Genomic DNA, 24,619 nt, shown 5'->3' on the forward strand with positions numbered 1-24,619 from the left:
GCATGACATTTGGATGTGATTTTATCATTTATTAGGTCCCAAAACTATTTTCCATTGATTTTCAAAAGTAGAAAAATAGAAAAAAATAATGAAAACTAATAATAGGGCCCCCCCAAGAGATTTGCAGCTGCCTAAAATATTGGGAATGTCCTAAATTAATTTTAGGAACCATGTGGTGCAAGTAGAGTGACTCTAACCTTTTGCTTATGACAAATGTTGTAAAAGTTCTCAAAATTATGTGAAAAAAATTGAAATTTTTAGCTTTAGGAAATATTTTGTGTTGAAATTAAGGAAAATATTGCAAGACCTTTGGACGTGATCTTACTGTTTATTAAGTTCCGAAGTAGTGATAAAAAATATTCTGATAATTATCTAGAATCTTATGGAATCGAGTTGATGAAAATGAAAATCATTCTCAATGTAAATTTAACATATCCAAGTAATCACGAGTATTCTTCTTTAAAAAAAAAAAGAAAAAAAAAAAGGTGATTTCGCGTATTTACTCATGAATACAAAATCCTGTGTTTGATTTTCACATACTCCAATATTTATTTCTCTTTTATGATTTATATACGGTTTATAGCCGATTGAGTTTGTCCAGCATATCAATTTTACAAGTCAAAAGGCTAACGTTTGGGATAGGAGTCCAAAGGGTAGAGTGACTGCTGAACCACCAAAAGTAATTTGTGTGGCATTTGCACTAAAAAATTTCGTGTAACCAGAGACGTCACATGACAAATATCTATAGAACCGTTGGTGCAACAAACGACAAACATACATTGAACTGGAGACGCCATTGGAACTGTGTATTAGTTGCATAAGAGAATCTCTCCATTAGCACATGGTGGAAGAACTGCTCAGAATGCAACGAAGCTTCCTCTGAGTGACCGAGTCATGTCCCTCAAATGGGGGGACCGATACCGTTTTCGTGATAGAAAACCAAATCAAGTGTTTTAACTCATACGCATAGCATTTCGACTTTCCAAAAACTGAACTAAATATTAACCAAATCCAAACATTTCTCCATACGAGGGGGTAAATTACAGATGCGATAAGAGTCGAGACAATGTGTTCCAGCAGAAACCTAGCCCATTCTTAGTTATTTCCAACCCTAGAGAGCACAACTTGAACACGATAACGACAGCAAATTTTGGAATCCAAATACCTATCATAACCATAAACTAAGTACTATCACAATACGTTTCATCCTCTACAAATGTACCTAAAAGCTATATAGCAAAACCACCGAAGATAACGATGAGCTGACTACTGCATCAGATGACTTCAAGTTCTTGATCTTCGGATAGGCGAGCGACTGCAAACAGTAAATGATAAATCACAAACTGAAATGGTATAACATCAACCTCACAAGCAATTGAAATCTCTATATATAGTAAAATGAACAGCGTAGTATAAAAACATACCTGCGGTATCTGCCGTATTCAGGACTCTCATTCCTTCCATATTCAGGACTCCTGCGCCTGTCATACACTGGACCGTTGTACCTGTCATAAACTGGGCTGCGGGGACGACCGTAATCAGGACTGGGGCGCCTGCGATAACCAGGACTTGGTGATCTCCCATAAGGACTATCACCACGCCTACCATAAGTGCCTCTTCTAGGAGGGCTATCGCGATAGCGATCACCTCTCTCGACATCACCTCTCTCACTATCATCTCTCAGGGCGTACTCCACAGAGACAACCCTGTCTAGGATCTTGCTGCAAGAATGATATAATTTTGCCTCACTTTCTCAGCATTTTAGTCAAAAGAGTTAACCAAGTAAGAAAACAAACATATTACTAACCTCAAATGTGTAGCCTGAAGAGCTTTGGTAGCTTCTTCCTGTGTGTCAAACTGCACAAATGCAAAGTTCCGACGAATTCTGACATGAAGCACCTTCCCATAAGGCTCAAAGTGTCTTTCAATATCACGAACCTTGGTGTGAACAGGATCAAAGTTGATAACAAACAAAGTTTTAGTGGGCCTTTGGTTTGCCAGTGATTTAGACCCATCATGATGGCGACCACGTTCACCCTAATAATTAAATTGTTAATATGTTAAAGATGTTAAGAACTTAAGAGTCAAGACCCAGAATATATACTACAAAAACTAAAATGCATACGACAGAAAAAAAAAATCTACAATGAGAGTTTCTAAACAGAAAAGCTATCGTACCTTAGCCCATTCCACAGACAGCCTGCGCCTGTCATAACCAAATGGCCTATTATCAAGGTGATGGATAGCTTCTTCAGCATCCCGCTCATCCTCAAAATAGACGAAGGCAAAACCTGAAACAGAGGAAAAAATCAGAAACAGAAAAGAACAAAGGAAGCATCTGCATATAACCTTTCCCCTGCCATACATCAGCCTCGTATATATTTCCCCTGCCACAAACTAAAGTAAATACAACAACACCTGCATTTACGTGAGGGGCTTGATGAACATAAGACGGTAGAGGCGTTGCATGAAGAACTAAATCATGATGGTAGCATACTAAAGGTTTTAATCCAAAGTTTCAAGTCTGAATCATTGGTAAGCATGTTTCGCCATTCAGAGAGCACAAGTTCAGTAATGGAAGGCATGGCATGACAGAATCAAAGATCCCCTATTATCATTTGGAGAGCACGAGTGCAGTAATGGAAGGCATGGCATGCAGAATCAAAGATCCCCTATTATCAGTGATTGAAGGCATGGCCAGATTTCATTTAATCCCCTATGAACAGTGGTGGACTTGTGGTAGGCATGGCAAAATAAATGATCCGACAATGACAATTCTTGTGAAATGGCAACGTTATGCGATGAAGTGGGTGAGTAACGGATGATCGAGTGAAGAAAATGCAGAATGTTGCTATCTGTGAATGGAGTGTAGAGAAGCAGGCAACCAGGACGGTTTCCTTAATTAAAAATTTGGCATGATGTTGGCTAGCCCAGATAGAAGCTCAGATCAATTTCCATTAGTAGACAAGTTCCTGCGCCAAAAGAAACACTTAAAAACCTGGTCCAAAGAAATTGCAAACTTGCGGCTGCCACTTCCTTTCCTCCAGGAAAAGAGGCAAAGTAGTCACACATCCATAACCAACAAGCTCGAGTTTTACACCAAACTCGTTCTTTATCAAAACAAATGATTAAATATACACATGCCAGGTAGATGGAGCACTGGCAACTAAACTTAGCCTTAACCCCCGAAACCAACAGACACAGCTGAACATTCTAGGTGCTGATTCTATGAATCAGAGAAAGAAAAAAAGGGTAAATAAAACAACGAAAGGTGGCAAGCAAATGCAGGATCAAATTAAACCAAACACACCCGTAAAACCACGACACGAGAAGTTCATTTCGTAAATTTTCATTCACATATCAGACTCTTCAATGGTCCACAACCAGCAGACACACAATCCTAGACAACAAAATCACGAACTCGACAAATACCAAGATAATCATCTGAGTTATAGTGGGCAATTAAACAAATCAACCCCAACAAAAAAGATTGAAGCTTTGACATAAATCCTTAAATTCTGCATTAAAAACAAATCAAAACCAATCAATGATGTCGTACCAGACTTCATATCGACCCGCTCGATCCTCCCGTATTTAGAGAACAACCGATCCAGCTCCGATTGCCGAGTTTCGTACTCGAAGTTGCCGACGAAAACTGGCCTCATTGTTGCTATTTTCCTGCCAATTGCACCCCAAAAAAAAAAAAAAAACCCTGAAAATTTCCCAAATAATACAGGTACTGATAAGAATATGGAACAGTTATTTGCTGATTAAGAAAAACTAAGGAACAATTAGGTTAAATTTTAGAGAAGCAAAATACCTGACAAGGCGAAAACAAAGAGAAGCAAACCCTAGAAATTGCAGAGGAAATATTGGGGAAAGAGAGGGTAAGGTTGGGCCCTTTATACTCCTATCTGGCTGAGGACCAGGCGTTTACTCTCTACGGACCGTCCGATTGTCCGACTTTTGTGATATGTTAATTGGGCTGCTGGTTTATCAAAAAATAATAATAATACTTTGGCTACCGGAGTTTTATTTGCGGGCCTGCTGAGGTTTGATTTGGGCTACTAACCAAATAAATAATGTTATTAAATTTAAACTTCAGAGGGTCTTAGCGTTATTTTTTAAACGTGAGTGAGTTTTGTAAAAACACGATTTAGTATAGGACTCAATCCTATTGAACTCAAGTTTTTGTATTTACTAGGTGAGTTTAATTCCTATATTATAGAGAGCATCACCAATAATGTTAGCTTTGTATGTTTAAATACCGTTGCTTAACAAAAATAACAAAGTGTTGGTTTTTCACTTCCATTATGCTCCATTCAGTTCAAAATTTACTTCTTTGTCTTGGTCTTTTTTTTTTTCTTTCTATACAAGCGAAATTGGACGAGGGGAATTGAGCTCGGGACTTGAGTGCGGGATGAATGTTCTTGATTAACAGAGCTACGAATAACTTCCAAGTCTTTTCGTTGTTGGGTTTTGTATATAATTTAATTTTATGGCCCAAGTTCACATTTTTAGTTCAAGTATGCTTCACAGAATTTAATTTTTTTCTATCTTTTTTGTTGTTTTGTGTTGTGAGTTTTGGAGATAATTGGCAGATGTTACAGCGGTGTTTGTAAGTTTTTAACTGCTTTGGTCTTGTTTTTTCTCCTTCTTTTTAATGTTAACTAGTGTCGTTAATTTACTCCAGTTTCAGTTTCTATTCCCTTGATCTGTTTGCAGACCTCTCTCTCTCTCTCTCTCTCTCTAAACTACTCCTCTGTGGTAATTCAGTTACTGGTCAAGAGAAATTGGCTAAAATGATCTGAAATTAAGTTTCAGTCTTTTTTAACTGATCGAAATTATATAGTGACAACATATTAATTGACAAAGTGATCAAATATCGATAACATATTAAAAATCATATCATTTCAGCAATCGAGATTTGAAAAAAAAAATCATTTTGACCAATTTTTTCATAACAAGAGCCACTGCAATTATTCTACAACATCAAGGTTGATCAGATGACTTGTTGAATTCTTGATCAAGTGCTTTTTCAAGCCATGTCTCAGCATCTTCCATAATCCCAGGACTAAGCCTCACCATCAGTATACAAAACTCATTCTCACTGAGCGCACCATCTCCATCAAGATCTCCTTCCCTAACCATACCTTCAGCATCCTCCTTGCTCATCCCCTCCATCCCGAGAAGCGCCGAATTCTTCTTCAGGCTCTCCGACGTGATCAAACCCCGCTCAGGGTCCGCCAGAAGCCGGAAACCTCCACATAGTTCGGACACGAAAGTCTCCACGTCCAGCTTCTCCGCCATGACTGGCAACAAGTCTTGGTATTCAGTTGCTGCTGTGGACTTCCTTGTGGAGGTGCCATTGTTTTCCATGGTTTGTATTTCTAATGTGGTTATAGCTAGTGGAAAATGTGATGCAACAACAAATAGCAGTAGGACTTTGTAGAACCGTGAAGATTGAAAGCAGGCTTAAGGCCTTTTATAAGCAATGGAAAGTCTCTTTGCTTTTTCCGTAGCAGTTAAAATCAACATAATCATTTGTGTGTGGAATTTAGTGATATGGCAGATTCCTAGGCTATGAGTTCATCCCCTATTAATAAAAATCGGAAGAAAAACAAATTCTCAGGTGTAATTGTAACACTATCATATGATGTTGCTAATTCACCTGTTATAATTTAGACGATAAGTATATCATATTTTAAAATATTAAAGGACTGTCAGTCTGTAACACCACACGATAATGTAACAATCACACAGAAGAACGTATGCAACCTATGATGTTGACAGTAGATCGATTCAACAAGGAACAAGACATGTGAACGGCCTAAAACTATTTGAAATTCCGAAGTCAACAGTGGTGCAACATCTTGGTATCCGTTGCAATCATCTCATCTTGATTTCTATTTTTTAATTTTTTTTGAGGTTTGTATTTATTTTATTCGAATTTTCTAGGAAGGTTCTTTGTGGTGGGGGAAGCGGGGACTTTTGTAGCTAAAACCAAATCTTCAAAAATGATAGAGCTTAAATTGTCCTTGATCTTTGGCTTGCTTCTATGATTGGCTTGCTTCTATGAAGCTTCCTTTACTCTCTTGTAAATTTGATTTGTTTTGGATTCTTCTACTTTGTTTGATCTATCAATAAGAAATATCTGCCGTCCGATTATTTATTTCTTTTGATCTTCTCACTAGTAAGTCAATAGAGAGAATAAAGGGTACCCGACCTTAGAGCATTAATCACAACCCCATAGCTGTAGGTCGGTAAAAGTGACAAACGTGGAACGGTAGGAGATGAACAAGTTTTTTTTAGACGGAAGCAAAGTGCGGAAGTCGAACTCTAAATATGAATGTAAAATATAAAGTGTTCAACCATTATGAGCCTTGTTATTATATGTATTTTTTTAGGTTTTGATGAAAATAAAGCCGAACCATGCATAAGCTTGAGCTTGTGTTAACGAATGAGTTGAGCAAAGTAAATCAAAAGCTCATATTTAGGTTACAAACAAGCCGGTCGAGTTGAAAAAATTGTTCGACCCGAGCTTGAGCTTACGGTTACGAGTTTTTGTCGAGGTTGAGCATGAATAATTTTATTTGAGCTAAGTTTCAGCATCGTGGTAATCCGTTTGGCTTTACTCATTTACATCCTTACTAAAACCAAAATCATTATAAGTTGTATTCACTTTCAAGATTTTGTTTTCATTCATTCTTTTTATTTCTTTTTCCCTTTCCCACCACCATTTTCTTCCCCATTTCACTCCATAAACGTTTTCCATATCTCAAATATAAAAATGAAAATTAAACTAAAAATAAAATGACTAACAAACAAACTCTGACATTAATAAAGATGTTCATAATAAAGAAAGAATTGATTACTTGATTAGAAGACATTCCAATAGACAAACTACTAAGTTAATAGACATTTTTAATTCAACGTCAATCCATAAGTAACATAACCATCTCCTTTAATTTCATACACATAAAGGGAGGGGGAAAGTTAATAAGAATGGACAAAGGCTAAGTCACCATCTTCTCGTCCCCATCAAGAACCAATGTACCTAGCGCCACCCCTTTGATCGGGAGGCAATATCATGAACTTTCCAATTTTCTTCTTGTCACCTTCTCATGGATCAAGTCCATAACAATATCAATCTCTCCAACTCTCAAATGGTTTGTTTCTACGTAATATCTAACTTGAATCGAAAGCTAACATATTATATTGTCAGACTATGAATGAAATCTTTTCACATTGATACAATCATTAAAACGGAGTTATGACTTTGACTCAGAATTTGAAAGACTGAAACATTATATGCCGAACCGTCTGACAAAAGGACACCAGCATCCAAATAGACAATCAAGAGTTTCTTTGTACACGATGAATAGAACTTATGACCAATCAATCAAAACGAATTCCACAACCCAAACTGAGTATCTATGCTACCAATTGATCTTAACAATCTTAAATTTTTCAAGAACAAATTTTCCTTCTTTGTACTTCTGCAATTCCTCATAAGCTTTGACATATTTCCAGCCTAACACCTCCCCACAATCACAGCAGTGTACATCAGCAACCGTGTGGAGGCCTGTGATCAGATGCCGATTCTCCTTAGGCCCTACAACCACGTTCACTGCATGGGAGAATAGAAAGCCCCTGCCACGGCTTGCCTAACATAGCAAAGCAAAGCATATCATATATATAACACAAGGATCTTCAAATATTTGCAAACTACTGCATATATATATATGGTGTTTAAATGATATAACTCCTAACCTAATCTAGCCAATTCTTAACTTATTTCCCCACCCACCCTCATCACTTGGTCTAACCCAGAAGGCTTATCCAGCTATTAGGACTTGCCTACAATTTGGTTATCATTGTGTTGGTATCTCAAGACAATCATGCATTGTTGTCATGCGTTTTAACTTGCATGGTAGTGTGTAATTGGTTTGAGATACTGTTGCAATGATCCATGTTGTAGGTAAGTTTCTCTCTTTGAACTGTGCATTTATTTAGAATTCACTAATCCACGAGATGCATTTAACTAATAATTCATCTACTCATTGGTAGCCTGAAAACATTGACATTATGGAAACCTAAATATCTTTTCTCTGTAACAAACTTTGGTTCTCATTAATTGAATAATAATTATAAGAAGTAGGCATATTATACCATTGAATCTATCTAATCATTGACGGTTAGATAACATAACATAGTAGAATATTTCTGACAAATAAACAATTCTACAACTGAAATCCATGTTCTGTGGACTCAAATGTAAAACTCCAGACCAAATTTTCAATGCAATGACTGAATGAAACACTATTCAATCTGTTGCAATAACCTAATTGCCATAACAGTTGCCATAAATTGCATAAGAGTATAAAGGTATGGAGGAGAAAGCACATGCGTTTGGATCACCTGAAATGCTTTAGATACAATATCATCATGACAGCAAACATGATTCTGGCACTTGTAGCAGCCATACAGCCTTGGCCCAGATAAATCACCCATTGATTGGAGGATTAATTTGCTTAATACCAACGAATTAAAGTTCAACTGCAGCAAGAAAGTTACAAAACAAAAAGAAATTAAAGTTAAATACCAATTAACTGCTAATTAAGCTTGATATTAACCATCGAGAAAGCTGATCATCTTGATCTGCATGCAACTGGAAATTAAGCAATCACCCAATTGAACAAAACCATTGAAGCCCAGACATCAATTATTGAGATGATAAATAATATAAACCCCTCAAATGAGGAGATATTGCATAAACAAATGGGGATGATTAAGACAGGATTCTAATTAAGCAGGCTTTCAAGATGTGTTGTGTCCCAATCCACCCTTCATTCAAATGAAGAATCTGGAAGAAATAATTCATATCAGTCAAGCATTGTTGCTTCTTACCTGCCTGTCCAGTGCCCATCCACCAAAAGAAAAACTGCAAAAAGCAAAACACTATTTCATTTTTCTCCTCCAAACAATATTATTTGAGAGAGAGAGAGAGAGAGAGAGGGAGGGTGGGGGGTTTTGATTGGTACATTGGTCAAAGGTGAGGTAGGGTTTTGGGGTTTTGACTTTTTGAGCTATCCTGTCACGATTATTCTCATGAGACACGCCAAGTGGATTAAACAAAGATTTTATTTATTTATTTTTATAAAATTATTTAACATTTTATTAATGTTTTTTAAAAATCTTAAATCATTTCAAAATTGTTTTTTATTTGTTTGATCCATGTGGCACAATATCGTTGGTTGAATGGTTTCACATGTGTCACATTATCAAATTAACAGACAATTTAATAGAATCAGAAGTTAGGGATTGAATTGTTGTGCAATGGCCAAATTAAGAATCACATTGATCGGTTTTTAAATTAAAGGACTAAAATGATGAATTTGATTGCTTTCAGAGATCATTTATAATAAAAATAATTAAAATTATTTGATAAAGATTTTAACAAATTACTAATATAATGAACAAAAATTATGTATTTTTTTAATCCAATATAAGAAAATAATAGCATTAAAAAATAGAAAAATCCAGAATGAATAAAATCATCATATTAGCTCATAAGGGTAGATTTGTAAATGAAGGGAGTCCTTGATACGTTACCCCTTTCCCTCTGCTGCGCGCCTTCGTACCAAATCTCTCTCCCGCTACCGTATTTGCTTAACGCTGCCACTCTTTCTCAGTCTTACAGAACAACACCCGCAAAACCCTAGCGACCCCAATTCCCCTCTCTCGCTTGCAAAGTCGGATTCTTTAAGCTTCTCCCTCAACTGTACGTCTCCAAATCCTAATCTCACAATTTCTCGTATGGTAATTTGTAATATTTCGTTTAATTTAATTTTTATTTTCCTAGGGTTTTGAGCCCTAAAATTGGGGTTTCTCTCTATCTGATTCGGTGGGTCTTTGACACATCGTCGTTTGGTGATTGAGCTGTTTCTCTTTTTCCCAATTTTGATTTTGTGTGGATTTTTTTTATGAAAAGTGGGTACCTTTTGATTTTGTTTGATTTTTGTTATTCTTAATTCAAAATAACGTAATGGTAATTACTGTTTAATTGTGTTTTTAGTTTTCTGTATGTTAATGTGATTTGTTGATGGTAGTTTATAAGCACACACACAATGTAATGACATCTCGAAATCGAAAATAATTTCAGAGAGAGGGGGAGATTTGTGGTTAGAGGCTTTAGGAAATGGAGTTCTGCCCAGGTTGTGGTAACATGCTGCAGTATGAACTGCCGAATATGCACGATGCAAGATTCTTCTGTCCAACTTGTCCCTATGTAGCATACGTTGATAGGAAGGTACAGCTAAAGATATAGATCTTTTTTTTGGTGATCTGAATTATATCCTAGCTTCTCTTTCTTGCCTTTTGAAGGGTATGCGTAATGTGATAGCTGGTTTTCGTATTGCGCTTGCAGGTGAAGATTAAAAGAAGGCAGCATCTAGTTAAAAAAGAGATACAGCCCATCTTTACCCTGGACGACTACAAGAATGCGCCCAAAACTGAAGGTTTGTTTCATTTTTCCCGCCCAAGGGGTTTCGTGTTTTTCTCTTTCTTTTGGTTCTAGTAATTATCAAAGTAGGAATATTTGTTACAAGTAGTGAGAAACATACTCTATTTGTTTTGTTTCTTGATTCACAGTTGAGTACTATTAATGAGGTTGCAGTACTGCAGTGTACTCGTAGTGTGCTCATTCTTTTTCTAGCGTTTTACTTTGTTCTTCTGTGGTCTATAAATCCTGCCATTTGTTTACGTTTCTTGGTGCCTCTCTGGAATTCACTGCGTGGTCCCAAGCTATGTCGACCTTGTGAAATGATGCCATTGGTCGAATGGGGTTTGGTATTTTCGCTAGAATTTTTAGAATAATTGCGTATATATATCAGACACCGGATAGGATTTGTCTGTAAACTTATTGGTTAGGCTACCTAGTTTTTCTTGTTCACGTTGTCCTGTTTCCTAAAGCACTTAAGGGGGATTGTTGAGGTCTTAGCTTCTTAATTGGGTGGAGCACCGAGTTCTCTAGGTTATGCTTTCACTAGAAAGCGAAGGTGAGTGAGGTTTTGTTACAGTTAGCTGTGAGGTTTTGATTGGACAAGGTTCATCATCGGAGGGAGTTCATACTCTATAGAGGTATCTGTGAGACTGAGATTCTTGTCTCGTGAAAGGCTTAGTTATCTTAGTACGCATTAAAATACTTTTTCCTCATCTTGAGTGCCCTGTTTTATGTTCTGAACAAAGTTATTGGTCGGGTTTATAACTGGTATGGAAGGTTATAAGCATTCATGACTAAAGAGCTAAAGGTTACAATCTCTTATCCAGTTTGGAAACAAATGGGACGTATCTTTTGTGCCTTGAGGTTGAGGGGAAGTTGTTAGAATGCTGCAGTTGTTTCTTCATCAAGTTAAATGAAAGTCGACTTTCGACTTTGTGTCAGGTTATGTCTCTTAACCTGATTGGTGATGACTGGAGAGAAATCCTAGATTTAGAAGCTGATGTTTCTATAAAAACGAAATAACCGTGATTGAGGACACAAATGATGAGAGATATTGACAAGAGATACAATTGCAAAATCAGTCATTCCATAATCTTCTAAAAGGTTTGAGCTAGCACAATTAGTGGATGTCAAACACAGTTGTAGGTGTGGGAATTGATGTCAAAATTTATTTTGTGTGTGACAATCGATTCAGCGAAAATATTCTTTGTTAAATTAGTTTACTGGATTTAGGTTTAGGTTATCCTGAACTTTGCATGGTAAAGCTAAACATTTTATCTCTAACTGGAATGAGGTACCGTTCTTGGCTGTACTACGCATCTGCTGTAGTTGACTTTTGTCATGATGTTCGTATCATTCTGGATTGAATCATTGAACTTTATGATAAGTGTCGAACATAAATTACATACGCCCAAGTAAAATTTGGATGTCGAAGCATAAGACACTGTTATTCTTGACTTCATTTTGTTGTTCTCCAGTAGATGCTAATGTCCTGTAAAATATTGTTGTACAATTGCAAATATCTCATGAGATGAGGTCTGACTTCTTTTTGCTCTTTCTTTTCTTTCTTTTCTTCTCTTCTCTGGCAGAACCGTGCCCAAGATGCGGGTTTCCTGAGGCAGCTTACAGGACACAGCAAACACGATCTGCCGATGAACCAGAAACAAGATTCTACAGGTGTATGAACAACAATTGCGGACACACATGGGTTGATTACACTTAGTCTGAGAATTTTGTGTTCTTTGAGTTGCTAATCCCTTTTAATTGCTCCATTTTTGAGTTTTTGCCAACTGTGGCGTGATATTGTGAACTGCTTCAACGCATGGAAATAATACTTCAATGTTCATTCGTACATTCTTCTGTTTTATCTTTTGCTGCAATGAACATTCGTTCATCAATTTTATCAAAGTATTCAATGACTTAATGTGCCACCGAGTTTGCAAGCTCGTAACTTCGTAATCAAGAAGGTCGAGCTGACAAACCGAAGCATTATGTTTTCGGTTCTGATTATCGATCTGCAAAAATGAAGTTGAGCATGCATTAACAAATCCGGTATACCATTCATACTCAACAAACAAAAGTAACAGGATATCAGCACAAAATTTAGTTCCGAGAAGGTTCAGTATTAGTGAACAGCCACTTTCTTTTTGTCCATCCATCTCTTTCTGGTCGTTTCCAATGCTTTCTCCCTCATCCTTGAAAGTTCCTGGAACCACTGCTGGTACTGCAACTCAATCGTTTCGAGTTCCAACTTTAAATCGGCATCCAGATCGTTATCTGCCAAAGATAGTGAAGAACAGCTGCTTGTCAAGCTCATATCTTTCGATAAATCATGCTCATGCAATGGAAATTCCAAGTTCTTTATGATTCCATTCACTGGGAAGCCTCCTCCATTGCTAGAGCAATCGCTCTGTAGCTTGCTGTCAACTAAATATGAGTACCTCAGCTTGAGTTCAGAAGTATTGCAATTGACAGATTCAACTGCTTGGTCGTTTTTGGTGGAACCATCATCAACCATTACCTCAGAGTGAACCGATACTTTTGAATGTTCAACGGCAAAATCAGCAAAGCTTGGATAAGAGGTAATGCCACCGTTAAAATTGATTGTATCAGGGTTATCACAGGAGCTACCATCTTGCTCAACCATTGAGCCAGCAGGGGCACCGGATAGCACTGGACCCCACAGGCTTGACAATGAGGGTTTCCCATTTCTATAGACTGGGGATCCGCCACAAAGACTCGTTGGTCCACTTGAGGAATAATCAGATGAGGGCTTCCAACCGGGTAGAAATTTCATTATCAAGTAGTCAATAAACTCAGCAATGAAGGCCACATCGTGATTTGTTAATTCCAGTTGTTCAACCATCTCGCTCGCCACAGACACTGCTGTATCACTAGCAATGTAAAAGAGAAAATGTATATTCCTCGCCTTACCTGTAAGATACAGAAAAGTCATGCTATTACATTCCTGACAGGAATAACAATACTAAACATAAATTTGGATATCCACTCTCCCAGTTTGCATACTCACCACTTGCATCAGCTATACGCAAGGTTAATGATACTGAATCGTCATCATTTTTTATCCCACTTAACCTGAACTCGTTGTTCTTATGTGTCCTTTGAAATTCCAGAACCTGTGGACTCCCATTGTTGCATCCTGCAAATGTGCTTATAGATAGCTGCTTGTAGTCAGTATCTATGTCCATGGAAAAAGGCCCGGACTTTGGTAAACTTGTCGCTTTCAGACTCTGGTTAGGTAACTGTAAGGGATCGCAGATTGGTTCCTTTGGATTGTCAACTTGAAGGAATGCATCTTTGAGCAGCTCTTTCGCCGAAAGCCTCTCAGATGCAGGAACCAGACATTTCTCAATAAACCTTTTGATTTGGGGGTCATTCACCTTACCAAGGGCAGCAGGTTTAACGCCCTGCAAAAGAACATACAGGAAATAAGATTCCTGAGTGGTTCTACTTTAAACAGCCAGCAGAAGAAATGATGATAGTTCTGATGACTCCACAACTTACAGAGGTAACCTTCTTAAATATTTGAGCAGGACTTTTGCATTCACAATATGGATACTCAAAGGTAACCATCTCTAACATGCACATTCCGAAGGAGTATACATCAACGAGTTCATTATATTCCTCTTCATAGAGCTCTGGAGCCATAAACTCGGGAGTCCCTGACAAAAAAAAAGGAACAGTTTCAGTACTTGTTTAGATGGTTTAATCAAGAGAGAACATCTGGTTTCATAGATTTCTTACCAATCACACTGCGAGCAGTAGGCTGCTGCATAACAGTTGCCAATCCAAGGTCTCCGATTTTAACTTCTCCAAGATTTCCATTAATGAAAATATTATCACATTTTAAGTCTCTATGAATGATAGGGGGGTTATGACTGTGGAGAAAGACTAAACCTCCGAGAATCTGCCTTGCCCAGTTCCTTATGGCCTTCATATCAACATTCTTATGCTTCTTACGATATCTACAACCAAAAGGTGCGCAATTAGTTTGATTTCATATAATGTAGTCAAGCAATCCAAAGACAATGAGAAGTAATCAATAGAACATACCGCCTTAGGCTTCCAGATGTGAAGAGCTCCGTAATCATGTTAATCGTATTTTTCTGATCATCCACCCATGAATTATAGAACTTAATAATATTGTCATGTTTCACCGATTTCAGCAGATGAACTTCAGAATACAATTTCTCCAAATCTTCTGGCGATCGCAAGACAGCATCAATCTTCACTTGGTTCCATGCCACTTCTATTCCATCAACTTCATCAAATGCCTTGTAGCTGCAAAAAATATGAGGTGCCCAAAATTTAAAAAAAATAATAATAATAATTCTTGAATTTAACAAAATTTCTTCCTAAAAGTAACGAAATCTGGAAAACAAGAAGGAAGAGAGAAAAAACTGAAGAGAAAAGATCTCAGAACCATACACAGTCTTGAAGGCACCCTTGCCCAAGATTTCATTGTACTGTTACCAAGAAAATAAGAAAAAAAAAATTAAAGGAGAATTATATGACTAAATGAAAGGGGAAACACAATCTTCTCATATCTAACAAAAAATAACAATTCATTTGTTTCCTATAAAATCGGCTCGAAAACAAGCTGCTCAATCTGATGAAGAATCTTGCAATCACAGATACAATCTGATACCAGTTCATTCGAAACAACAAAACTAATTATTCAACCAAACAAAAGCAACAAATTTACAAAATGTACAATCTATTCGGCATAAATTAAACCCTTGCATCAAAATGTGACCACTTACGACACGAATTTCAACGTATCGAAATCATATGAAGATATCGAAAACAAACAAGAACTAAAATTGCAGCTTGAACACAATCATTATTCCACATTCCATTAGCATTTCCAATCCAAATTGCAAGTGCAAGTTGTGATACTTACCCGAACGTAGCGATTGCTTGGGTCCTTCTCTATAAAATCGGCCTCTTCATCAGGGAGCTTCGCCACCGGCAACTTCCCATTACTTGCTGGCGATACCAATCGGACCCCTGAATTCATTTCCTTCCAAGAACCAAACAACTACCAGAAAGATAAGGACTTTTTTATTTTATTTTATTATATATATATATATATGTTATTTTTTTTCCTCTTAATATATAATTTAGTGGGTCAAATTTTTTAATTAGAAAAACGTATTTTTCTCTCGTTCAGCTGAAGAGAGAAATCGCCGTTGATCGGGCCAAAAAACGACGACGCAACAGCAGCTCATAAAAGGCTTCGGAGGCGATGCAGAAGGAATCGAATGCCGATTGGAAGCGGAATCGGCATTCGATGGCGGCGGACGGAGGCAATGAACCGGCTGAGTTCAAAACCCCAAGTTCCATGCAATGTGATTTTATCATTCTCTACGCGAATCCCGTCGCGACCCACTTCGCGAAAGCCATCCCAGAAGCGAACCCAAGTGGCGGAGAGGGGGTCAGAATCGGCGGTGGAGATCGGGCATTGGGATTGACCAGACGGAGGAGACGAAAGCGGCGGTGAGAAATTCGACCGTTTTGGTGGGGGGTTGAGAGATGGGGGACCGCAAAATCTGAACCGAAGAAAAATGTGAGAAGAAAATGGAGTTGGAATTTGAGACAGAGAGAGAGATAGAGAGAGTGAGCGCGCGCGGACGTGCGAAATTCAAGCTCAAGCACACGCACTTGACACTTGTGTGGTTTTTTTTTTTTGTTTTTTGCATTTTATTTCTTTTATTTTAGAAAAAAAAAAAACTGATTGCATTTTTTTAAAACAAACGAGATGTCAAAACTATTACGAAGATATACAACTGTAAAAAATGGTAACAAACTTTCTTCAACCAAACTTTCAATTTCTTACATGAGGTTGAATCAATTGAATGCAAGCCTTTTTGCTGTTAAATTTGACAGCATTAAATGTCAAATTTATTAAATGTTTATTAATAGATTAATATAATATTTGATAGATATTGTTGTGTTTGTCAGAAAGGAATCATCTTCAGATCCCTTCCACTTAATCCTCCTTATCAAACAATCCGGACCCTTGAAATTTGATCAAGCGGCTTAAGTTATTATAACTTTTAAAGTGAACTCATGTTTTTAGCTGTTGAATCAAATTCAAAGATCCGGATTGTTTGATGAGGATGATTAGGTGGAAGGGATGTTTGTCAAGTGTGTGATTGTTTTGCCTCAATCATTGGGCTCTATAAAAAGATAAAAAAAAAAATCATTAAATGACATTATTATTTAACATATCGGATAAAGCAAAATATTTTACAAAAAGTCAAATTCAACATAAGCCATCAAATATCATTTTGATGTTTAAAACTTGACACCTTACTTGGAGATGCTTTTAACCTCACAATCAGTTAGTAATAATGTGGTTCAAATTTACATTTGGCTTGAATCCAATCTAAAACATCGCACCCACAAGTGAAGAGAAATCGAACATAAAACTGATTGCATTTTTGTGCCATTAGTTTCACTTTGTTACTTGATTCCATCAAAGATAGATTTCAATAGGAGAAAATATATAAATTGAACAAAACAATCAAAATGGTTTCGTGGTGTAGTTGGTTATCACGTCAGTCTAACACATTGAAGGTCTTCGGTTCGAACCCGAGCGAAGCCAATTTCTTTTTTCTAAAACTCATCCAACATTTTTACTTCATATGTTTTGCTTCTTATATTAATTTTTTTCCTTCTATATAATTAGTATTTCTTATATCTTTTCTGCTTCATGATTTCACTGCATATGACTTGTTGTTCTTTCATTTTGGAACTTCAAGTGAGGTTTTGGATCATCTTAGTCGAGCTGCCTCGAGACTGGTTGGTTGAAGACACCTATGTTTTATCCCAGCCAGCACTCTATCTGACATGGCAACATCTGCTGTTCTTCTTTCTAGCAAAATTGCACCTGCTGTCTCGATCGGGGAAGATTTTCTTATATATGATTCAACTATTCCAAGTGGAATGCAAGTTGGTTATCTATACGTAGTTGTTGGTATTAATGTTCCAGAAGTAAATAATAGTGCTGCAGAAGATTCATTTAGCTTCATGCTTTCGGATCGCCATTGTCTTTGGGAGATTCCTCTACTCGGACGCATTGGAAGAGTCATAGTATATTGTGGCCTTCATGATAACCCCAAAGTTTCACTCCCCTAGGATGGAACTTTTTGTGGGAAACCTTGGAGGAAGGTCTTGGAAGATTCAGGAATCCATGAAAATGATATATGGAGCTTAACGAGTACTCATGGAAAGTGTTTATGGAATGCAAAAATATTTCCTATTCTTTCTTACTTTGAGATGGTAAATTTGGCACCATGGTTGATGGGCTTGGACGATCAAAATTCTGAACATCTCTATGAGGCTCCCATTGATAAATGTACTTCATCCCATAAGAACAATGATTTTGATACCTCTGCATATCATTCATTCCATCCCAGAATGGTGAAGGTTCAATGACCAGTTCGTGTGGATTTTGTTAGGGGTTGGAGTGACACTCCTTTATCGAGCTTGAAGCGTGCCGGTTGCGTTTTGAACATGGCAATAAGTTTGGAATGTTCTCTTCCAATTGGCACCAACATAGAGAAGACAAAATCAACTGGTGCTTTATTAGTGATGATGCTGGGAATGAGTTACACATTGAAGACCTAACCTCAATTGCTACTCCATTTGATGACAACAATCTATTTCGCCTTGTCAAATCTGCACTGCTTGTGACTGGCATTATTCATGAAAACGTTCTTGCATCCAAGGGTTTGCAGATTAGGACATGGGCCCGTGTACCTCGTGGCAGTGGCTTGGGGACTTCTAGCATCTTAGCAGCTACAGTTGTGAAATGACTCCTCTAGATTACCAATGGAGATGAAAGTAATGAAAATGTTGCAAGGCTTGTTCTTGTATTAAATGTACTTCAAGTTTTCCTGGAATTCCATTACAACTACAAGTCATCCCACTCTTGGCTTCTCTCATGTTAATTTCAGAGTTGTAGCAACACTTGCTTGTGGTTTTTACTGGTCAAGTACACATTTCCTTTTCCAGTTTAGATATGCATTCTAAGACTATTCTTGCATAATTGCATTACATAATCATATTGTCAATCGTGAAAAGCATAAAAGTTTGCTCCGTTACTCGTTAAGGCAAAAAATTAGAGTCTTGTTCTACATACGCACACTTTAGTTATTGGACCTTAACTTGATATTGCTTTATTCCATGTGTCCAATCTCACGTTGCTCTCACTTTCCCATTGAAACCATGTCTGTATTCCCATGTATTTGAAAGGATGTAAATATGATTTGGTGCAGGTTCGACTTGCGCACCAAGTCTTGCAAAAGGTGGTAATCTACTACCTCTGAAGCCAAAGGGACAACCTTCTATTGGAATTTAACTCCATATACTTAACCGAAATACCTAATCACTAACATGAATCATTAGAGTGATACTTGAAGAAAACATGGTTAGTTGCTCCAGGAATCCTTTCAAAGACCAAGCATACTAGATCACGATTTGAAATTAGATAAGAAAGAATTACCTGGTGCAGGCTGTGGTTACTGTTAACATATAAGAATTTTTCAACTCACTTAAAGCCTTATGTTCCAATGGTGATAGAACCCTAATTACATAACCTATTCTTTGTGAGCAAAGAACTCATATATATATATAAAGAAATAATGACAGCCAACTCCTATCTATCGTGGGCTATTGGTTATTCCACTGTATTAAATTCAGCTGTAATGGGTTAGTGGATGACATAGTTGCATCCCACACAAAGGGTTAATAGAAAACAGATGCATCCCCAACATTCTGAATGTGTTTCCATAACTATAAGACGTTGGTTTTCCACGTATCAAACTCTTATTGAAGTTGTATTATCCACATGTAATTTCACCGTTATCACAAGAGTTAAGTCCACATAGGATTCCTACACCTTCTTGTATCCAGCATCAAGCGCATCGTTGAATAGCCCAAGAAATGGAGAAAAACTCTGATGAATTGTGACATAGATGACTTTGGGGAGATAATGCTAGAAGCTTCGAGGTTGCATCAAGAACTCAACCCTTACTGCAGTGATGAGTTTATGGATCAACTCTGCAGATTCGCGCACCCGTATTGCACCAGCTACAAGCTTGTAGGTGCCGGGGGCAAAGGCTTTGCCTTGTTGTTTGCCAAGGACGCCAAGCAGGCAAATGAACCAAGGCATTTGCTAGAACAAGATTCAAATTTTGACGTCAAAGTATACAACTGGAACATCTTCTTAGATAATTAATTAAGAGGTGTGTTATAATGCTTGGTTCTTTAATGTATATTATGATACCAAATTGACACAACCTGACCTAGAGTGTCCACCTAGACATCCGAATCGTGATGTGCTGGCCAACATCAGGAAGTTGACGAAGCCATAAGGTGTAATGATGTGGAAAATGTGAATAAATTAAAACCTAAAAGTGCCTAATTTAGAGTGCGCAAGTGAGCAGGGATTGAACCCATATCACACAAGTGATGTCAGAGCATAGATAAAATATAGTAAAAGAAGAGTAGTGACATTTATACCGAAGGGAGAAATCTCATAAATAGTAGCTTTTTCCAACAATCTTGGCAGTCACGAAACCTCTGCCACTAAAACCTTGGAGGGGCGAAAAACAAAAGTGAGTGGGCCTGAAAATAAAGTTTTGTAAAACCTTTTCAAAAAGTGTAACCCCTTGCTGTACCGAATTGTCGTCTTCCTTTATAACACATGTTAAAAAGCCTTCACAACTTTTCTCAATAAATGCTTCGCCTTTCCAGCGGGGATTAATTTGTGCTTCAGTTTCTGATGTTTGCTAGTGGGGCTAACATAGAGATGACAGGTCATCGAGAAATGACTACTTTCGGTCAATGCGTCAACAAAGGAATAATAATAATGTAGTCGATCTATCTCTTGTATTACGTGGAATTTCACGATATCCAACAAAATAGGATTAACTGGCATTATCAGATTGGTAATGGAAACGGTGTAATCACTGCACTCGTATTGGCATAACAGACTTGCCTTGTGCCAATATCAGATTGGTAAGATGATTGACTGGTGGTTTAGGTCGTTGACATGACTACGGGTTTGTTATTCTTTTATATGGCTTGCTTCCAAGTTTCTATGATTATGGTTCTGTTGGCTCTAATTGTCTTGATAAATGTGTATGTCAGCGATGCCGCTACCTAACGTTTCTATGGTATTCTCGTAATGTTTGCCTTTATGGAATAGTGAACCGGTGTCCTGGCAATGGTATGATATCCATATATCACATTTCACTTTCAATATAATGATATCATACCACCTGGATACTGGTTCACAACTCCCTGATACAGGATAGTCTCATTCTAGTGACAATTAATGTCACCTAGGTTGGTTACTACCTAAGGGATGGTCGGAAGGGTAAGTAAGATTTTCTAGGAAGACTGCTCCTGTGAGATGATTTTGTCGTTTTTGGGAACACTGACTACTGCTTTTGATATGTAATTATGGAAACTAGTGTTTATGAAACTACCTTAAGCTCAAGAATGGGAATTGTGGTTAACTTTCCCTTAGAATGGGATTTATCGAAATTCGATCTTCTTTCTGAAGATCCGGAATCATAACTGCTATGTTTGAAAGATTGACGTTGTTGGGGACCAAATGTGACTATCCCCCAGATGTTTTTCCGTTAATTGCAACCACATCAACACTAACATAGTCACTTGAGACATTTTCGGGAACATCAAGGTGAAGCAAAACCTTAAGGAAATTTTGAAAGGTGGCACGAAAAATCAGGATTGCCAAGGATGGGAACGCTTGCGATCCAGAAATCAAACACTATCAATGCCAACGCTGAACTGTCTATGGTAAGTTAACTCGTACAACTCTTCGACCGATACCCGGAAATCGAAACTAAGCTGAAGGTGAGGATGAAGATGAGAGCACCATAATCGAATCATGATTTGACAGACAGGATGAACTGAGAGAGGTTTGTTGCTGAAGCTACAAAAATGAACACCAACTATTGTTTTAAATTGCAAATTAAGCTCAAGCGAAACACCAACAAAATGTTATGAATCCGAAATTTAGAACAATAATGCTCACATCTAGGAGGAAAACTGAGGTTCCAATAATTATGGGCTCAAAGTTTTCTCCTGCCTTGCAAGAACTTCAGTGGACACACAAGCCAAATGATCCAGCAAGAGAAGTTCCTGCTGCTCTATTTATGCCTTTATAGAGTGTAGCACCTGCAATGAAATGGCCAATTGGTTACTTTTATTCACTTTAATTTGATACTGTAGAAAACTTTGTGCGGGAAGGGAAGTGATTTCCATGCATCTTTTTTCTTCCACTGCACACCTTTTTTTCTCTTTGGCCCTTGAATTAAACAAATTAAAGGACAATCGAGGGACATAAATAAAGAGAGGTGGATGGAACATCAGTTTCCATTTGATAATCAACAAATTTGATTTTTTGACAGTTTTAATCATCTACAGTTGATTCGAAAACTACCACAACAGTCATAACCGCCCACATTGCATTCCCTCCTAGACCTTCATGCAAAGACCTTATGTAGTAAAAAAAGTAACACAAAAGAAATAGCCAACCCTACTTTGAGAGCATGGATCACCTTTCCGAGCTCAGCAACTCCCAACTTCCATGCCTTCACTAAAAACCTCCAAACTTTCATCACCAATCCTCTAACCGCACCCTTCAACCCTAGCAACGTCGCCGTATCAACTAGTCCCGATGTATTTTTCGTCCCATCAGCTACATTGATACTCCATTCCACATTCCCTAACACATACTTTTCACTTGCCATGTTGGCCAGGGCTAACAAGAACAACGATATTAGGGCAGTTTGGATCGGACTAATCGAAGCTCTTAGCCAAGTGGTTTGCCTTAATGTACGTGTTAAGCTTCATGTGCCTTACATATTTATTCACTAGAAATTTCAATTCCTTGAGCAGACAGATTAATGCTCTAAGAGAAAGCAATGAAAACACAACAATAACCTAAATTTTGGTAAGCATTTGCTAATATCGTCATCTCCATTAAGCTTAACTTAATGGTTTCAAATTAACAATGTTCGGTGCTGTTATCTTGTTAGACAAGTCATAAGTGGATAATATGTTTAAGCTTTTAAATTGAGCAGATGCACATGCACTTAATCATTAGGGTTTGGATCATCATAACCTAAAATCCCTAAAAAGCATGACCTAATTATGCACGTACTATTGCAGGATTAATATTTTAGTTGGTCCATTACATCATAAAACGCATTACCAAAAGGAACCAAGGTACATATAATTTTTCATATCTTCAACTTTTAGATTGTTTAAGAAATAGAGGCCAAGAGTAATGCATGTCATCTTTGATTCAAGTATTCATATAGCTTTTTTTATGTCTGAATCATCTTTAATCGATTAATTCTTAGCCTAATAGCACTTCATCTTTTAATACTAAAAAAGGTATCACATTCAGTTTTATCACCCGATAAAGAATTAAAATATAGGATTTTCTATATGTTAGTGCTACATCAACGTGCCAAAATGTCGTGGCATTCAACTTTAATTTGTTGCCACAATCTCCATGAGCTGTAGTATTATTCCACATATTAAGTACTTTTCCCTTTTCCTTTTCATCTGGTAAGAAAACTATTCCGTTCATGCAACAGAGACAATTTGGTCGACGTGGGATTTTACTAAAATATGTATTTATGGAGTGAAAGTTAAACTATTACTTGTTGGTTAAGAAATATTAGTCAATGGAACAGAATCAATTCCATTTGATGACAACGATCTATTTCGTTTTGCCAAATCCGCACTGCTTGTGACTGGCATTATTCATGAAAACATTCTTGCATCCAAGGGTCTACAGATCAGGACAAGGGCCCGTGTACCTCATGGCAGTGGCTTGGGGACTTCTAGCATCTTAGCAGCTGCAGTTGTGAAATGACTCATCCAGATTACCGATGGAGATGAAAGTAATGAAAATGTTGCAAGAGTTGTTCCTGTATTAAATGTACTTCAAGCTTTTCTGGAATTCCATTGCGACTACAAGTCGTCCTACTCTTGGCTTCTCCCCCATTAATTTCAGAGCTGCAGCAACGCTTGCTTGTGGCTTTTACTGGTCAAGTACGTTGCGCCTTTCCTTTTCCAGTTTGGATATGCATTCTAAGACTTTTCTTGCATAATTGCATTACATAATCTTATTATCAATTGTGAAAAGCATAGAAGTTTGCTCCGTTGCTCGTTAAGGTGAAAATTTAGAGTCTTGTTCTACACGCACACTTTAGTTGTTGGACCTTAACTTGATATTGCTTTATTCCTTGTGTCCAATCTCACGTTGCTCTCACTTTCTCATTGAAAACATGTCTGTTTCCCATGTATTTGAAGTAATGTAAATGTGATTTGGTGCAGGTTCGACTTGCGCACCAAATGTTGCAAAAGGTGGTAATCCGCTACCTCCGAAGCCAAAGGGACAACCTTCTTGTATCTAGCATCAAGCACTTAGCTGAACTAGCCAAGATAGGAAGAGAAGTTCTAATGAATTGTGACATAGATGACCTTGGGGAGGTAATGCTAGAGGCTTGGAGGCTGCATCAAGAACTCGACCCTTACTGCAATGACCAGCTTATGGATCAACTCTGCAGATTTGCGCACCCGTACTGCACCAGCTACAAGCTTGTGGGTGCTGGGGGCGGAGGCTTTGCTTGTTGCTTGCCAGGGATGCCAAGCAGGCAAAGGAACTAAGGCATTTGCTGGAACAAGATTCAAATTTTGACGTCAAAGTATTCAACTGGAACATCTTCTTAGATAATTAATTAGGAGGTGTGTTATTACCAACAGGATCCTCTCCGGATCCTTTTGGTGAGGATATGGGGATTTGTGAATTGTGTCCGTTCATTGTATATCATGTAGTCAGTTTTTGTCAAGTATTGTTTGTATTTAATTTTAAATAAAAATATTTTAAATAATTTCTGACCATACAATGTACAATGAAAGGAAATGATTGACGAATCTCTAGGATCCTCACAAAGAGGTTCGGCGAGGATCCGGATTCATTAATTAGGATGTGTGTTATTATGCTTTAGATTGGTTCTTTATTGTATATTAATTAAT

At 37.5% G+C, this 24,619-nt stretch overlaps 5 protein-coding genes, 1 non-coding gene and 1 pseudogene across 15 annotated transcripts; 3 read left to right on the forward strand and 4 right to left on the reverse strand.

Annotated features, from left to right (window-relative positions):
• Window positions 1–972: 972 nt before the first annotated feature.
• LOC103964246 (serine/arginine-rich splicing factor RS31) lies at window positions 973–3,942 on the reverse strand. Of its 5 annotated transcripts, none has more exons than XM_009377158.3 (6): window positions 3,821–3,942; window positions 3,560–3,678; window positions 2,179–2,291; window positions 1,808–2,037; window positions 1,425–1,721; window positions 973–1,315 (listed from the first exon to the last, which is right to left on the reverse strand). In XM_009377158.3, the coding sequence occupies exons 2-6, from the start codon at window positions 3,663–3,665 to the stop codon at window positions 1,285–1,287; spliced, it is 777 nt and encodes a 258-aa protein (XP_009375433.2). In that variant the 5' UTR covers window positions 3,666–3,678; window positions 3,821–3,942; the 3' UTR covers window positions 973–1,284. The 5 variants fall into 5 exon arrangements, with proteins under 5 accessions (XP_009375433.2, XP_009375434.2, XP_048422103.1 ...); XM_009377159.3 differs by having other exon boundaries at window positions 3,560–3,712; window positions 3,821–3,886; XM_048566146.1 differs by having other exon boundaries at window positions 2,179–2,972; window positions 3,821–3,840.
• A 949-nt stretch (window positions 3,943–4,891) lies between these two features.
• LOC103964244 (calcium-binding protein KIC-like) lies at window positions 4,892–5,486 on the reverse strand. Its single transcript, XM_009377157.3, has one exon. It carries the CDS (start codon window positions 5,377–5,379, stop codon window positions 4,993–4,995), a length of 387 nt encoding a protein of 128 aa, XP_009375432.2. The 5' UTR covers window positions 5,380–5,486; the 3' UTR covers window positions 4,892–4,992.
• A 1,737-nt stretch (window positions 5,487–7,223) lies between these two features.
• LOC103964243 (protein yippee-like At4g27745) lies at window positions 7,224–9,043 on the reverse strand. Its single transcript, XM_009377156.3, has 3 exons — window positions 8,911–9,043; window positions 8,422–8,559; window positions 7,224–7,667 (listed from the first exon to the last, which is right to left on the reverse strand). The coding sequence occupies exons 2-3, from the start codon at window positions 8,512–8,514 to the stop codon at window positions 7,440–7,442; spliced, it is 321 nt and encodes a 106-aa protein (XP_009375431.2). The 5' UTR covers window positions 8,515–8,559; window positions 8,911–9,043; the 3' UTR covers window positions 7,224–7,439.
• Window positions 9,044–9,623: 580 nt separating this feature from the next.
• Window positions 9,624–12,358, forward strand: LOC103964242 (DNA-directed RNA polymerase III subunit RPC10). Of its 5 annotated transcripts, XM_009377153.3 has the most exons (5): window positions 9,624–9,784; window positions 9,866–9,907; window positions 10,166–10,312; window positions 10,430–10,520; window positions 12,094–12,358. In XM_009377153.3, exons 3-5 carry the CDS (start codon window positions 10,202–10,204, stop codon window positions 12,225–12,227), a joined length of 336 nt encoding a protein of 111 aa, XP_009375428.1. In that variant the 5' UTR covers window positions 9,624–9,784; window positions 9,866–9,907; window positions 10,166–10,201; the 3' UTR covers window positions 12,228–12,358. The 5 variants fall into 5 exon arrangements, with proteins under 5 accessions (XP_009375428.1, XP_009375429.1, XP_048421852.1 ...); XM_009377154.3 differs by lacking the exon at window positions 9,866–9,907 and having other exon boundaries at window positions 9,624–9,822; XM_048565895.1 differs by lacking the exon at window positions 9,866–9,907 and having other exon boundaries at window positions 9,624–9,817.
• A 186-nt stretch (window positions 12,359–12,544) lies between these two features.
• LOC103964241 (probable serine/threonine-protein kinase WNK10) lies at window positions 12,545–16,121 on the reverse strand. 2 transcript variants are annotated; one of them, XM_009377151.3, is made up of 7 exons: window positions 15,429–16,121; window positions 14,954–14,991; window positions 14,579–14,806; window positions 14,270–14,490; window positions 14,030–14,187; window positions 13,536–13,932; window positions 12,545–13,438 (listed from the first exon to the last, which is right to left on the reverse strand). In XM_009377151.3, the coding sequence occupies exons 1-7, from the start codon at window positions 15,543–15,545 to the stop codon at window positions 12,630–12,632; spliced, it is 1,968 nt and encodes a 655-aa protein (XP_009375426.2). In that variant the 5' UTR covers window positions 15,546–16,121; the 3' UTR covers window positions 12,545–12,629. The 2 variants fall into 2 exon arrangements, with proteins under 2 accessions (XP_009375426.2, XP_048421850.1); XM_048565893.1 differs by lacking the exon at window positions 14,954–14,991 and having other exon boundaries at window positions 15,429–15,551.
• A 938-nt stretch (window positions 16,122–17,059) lies between these two features.
• LOC103964265 lies at window positions 17,060–24,321 on the forward strand (annotated as a pseudogene).
• TRNAV-AAC lies at window positions 17,062–17,135 on the forward strand. Its single transcript has one exon. It is a non-coding gene; the product is annotated as a tRNA-Val (tRNA).
• Window positions 24,322–24,619: the final 298 nt, after the last annotated feature.

The sequence above is a fragment of a genome, unplaced genomic scaffold (assembly GCF_019419815.1).
Source record: "Pyrus x bretschneideri cultivar Hongxiangsu unplaced genomic scaffold, Pyrus_bretschneideri_v1 Contig40, whole genome shotgun sequence".
NCBI lineage: Eukaryota > Viridiplantae > Streptophyta > Magnoliopsida > Rosales > Rosaceae > Pyrus > Pyrus x bretschneideri.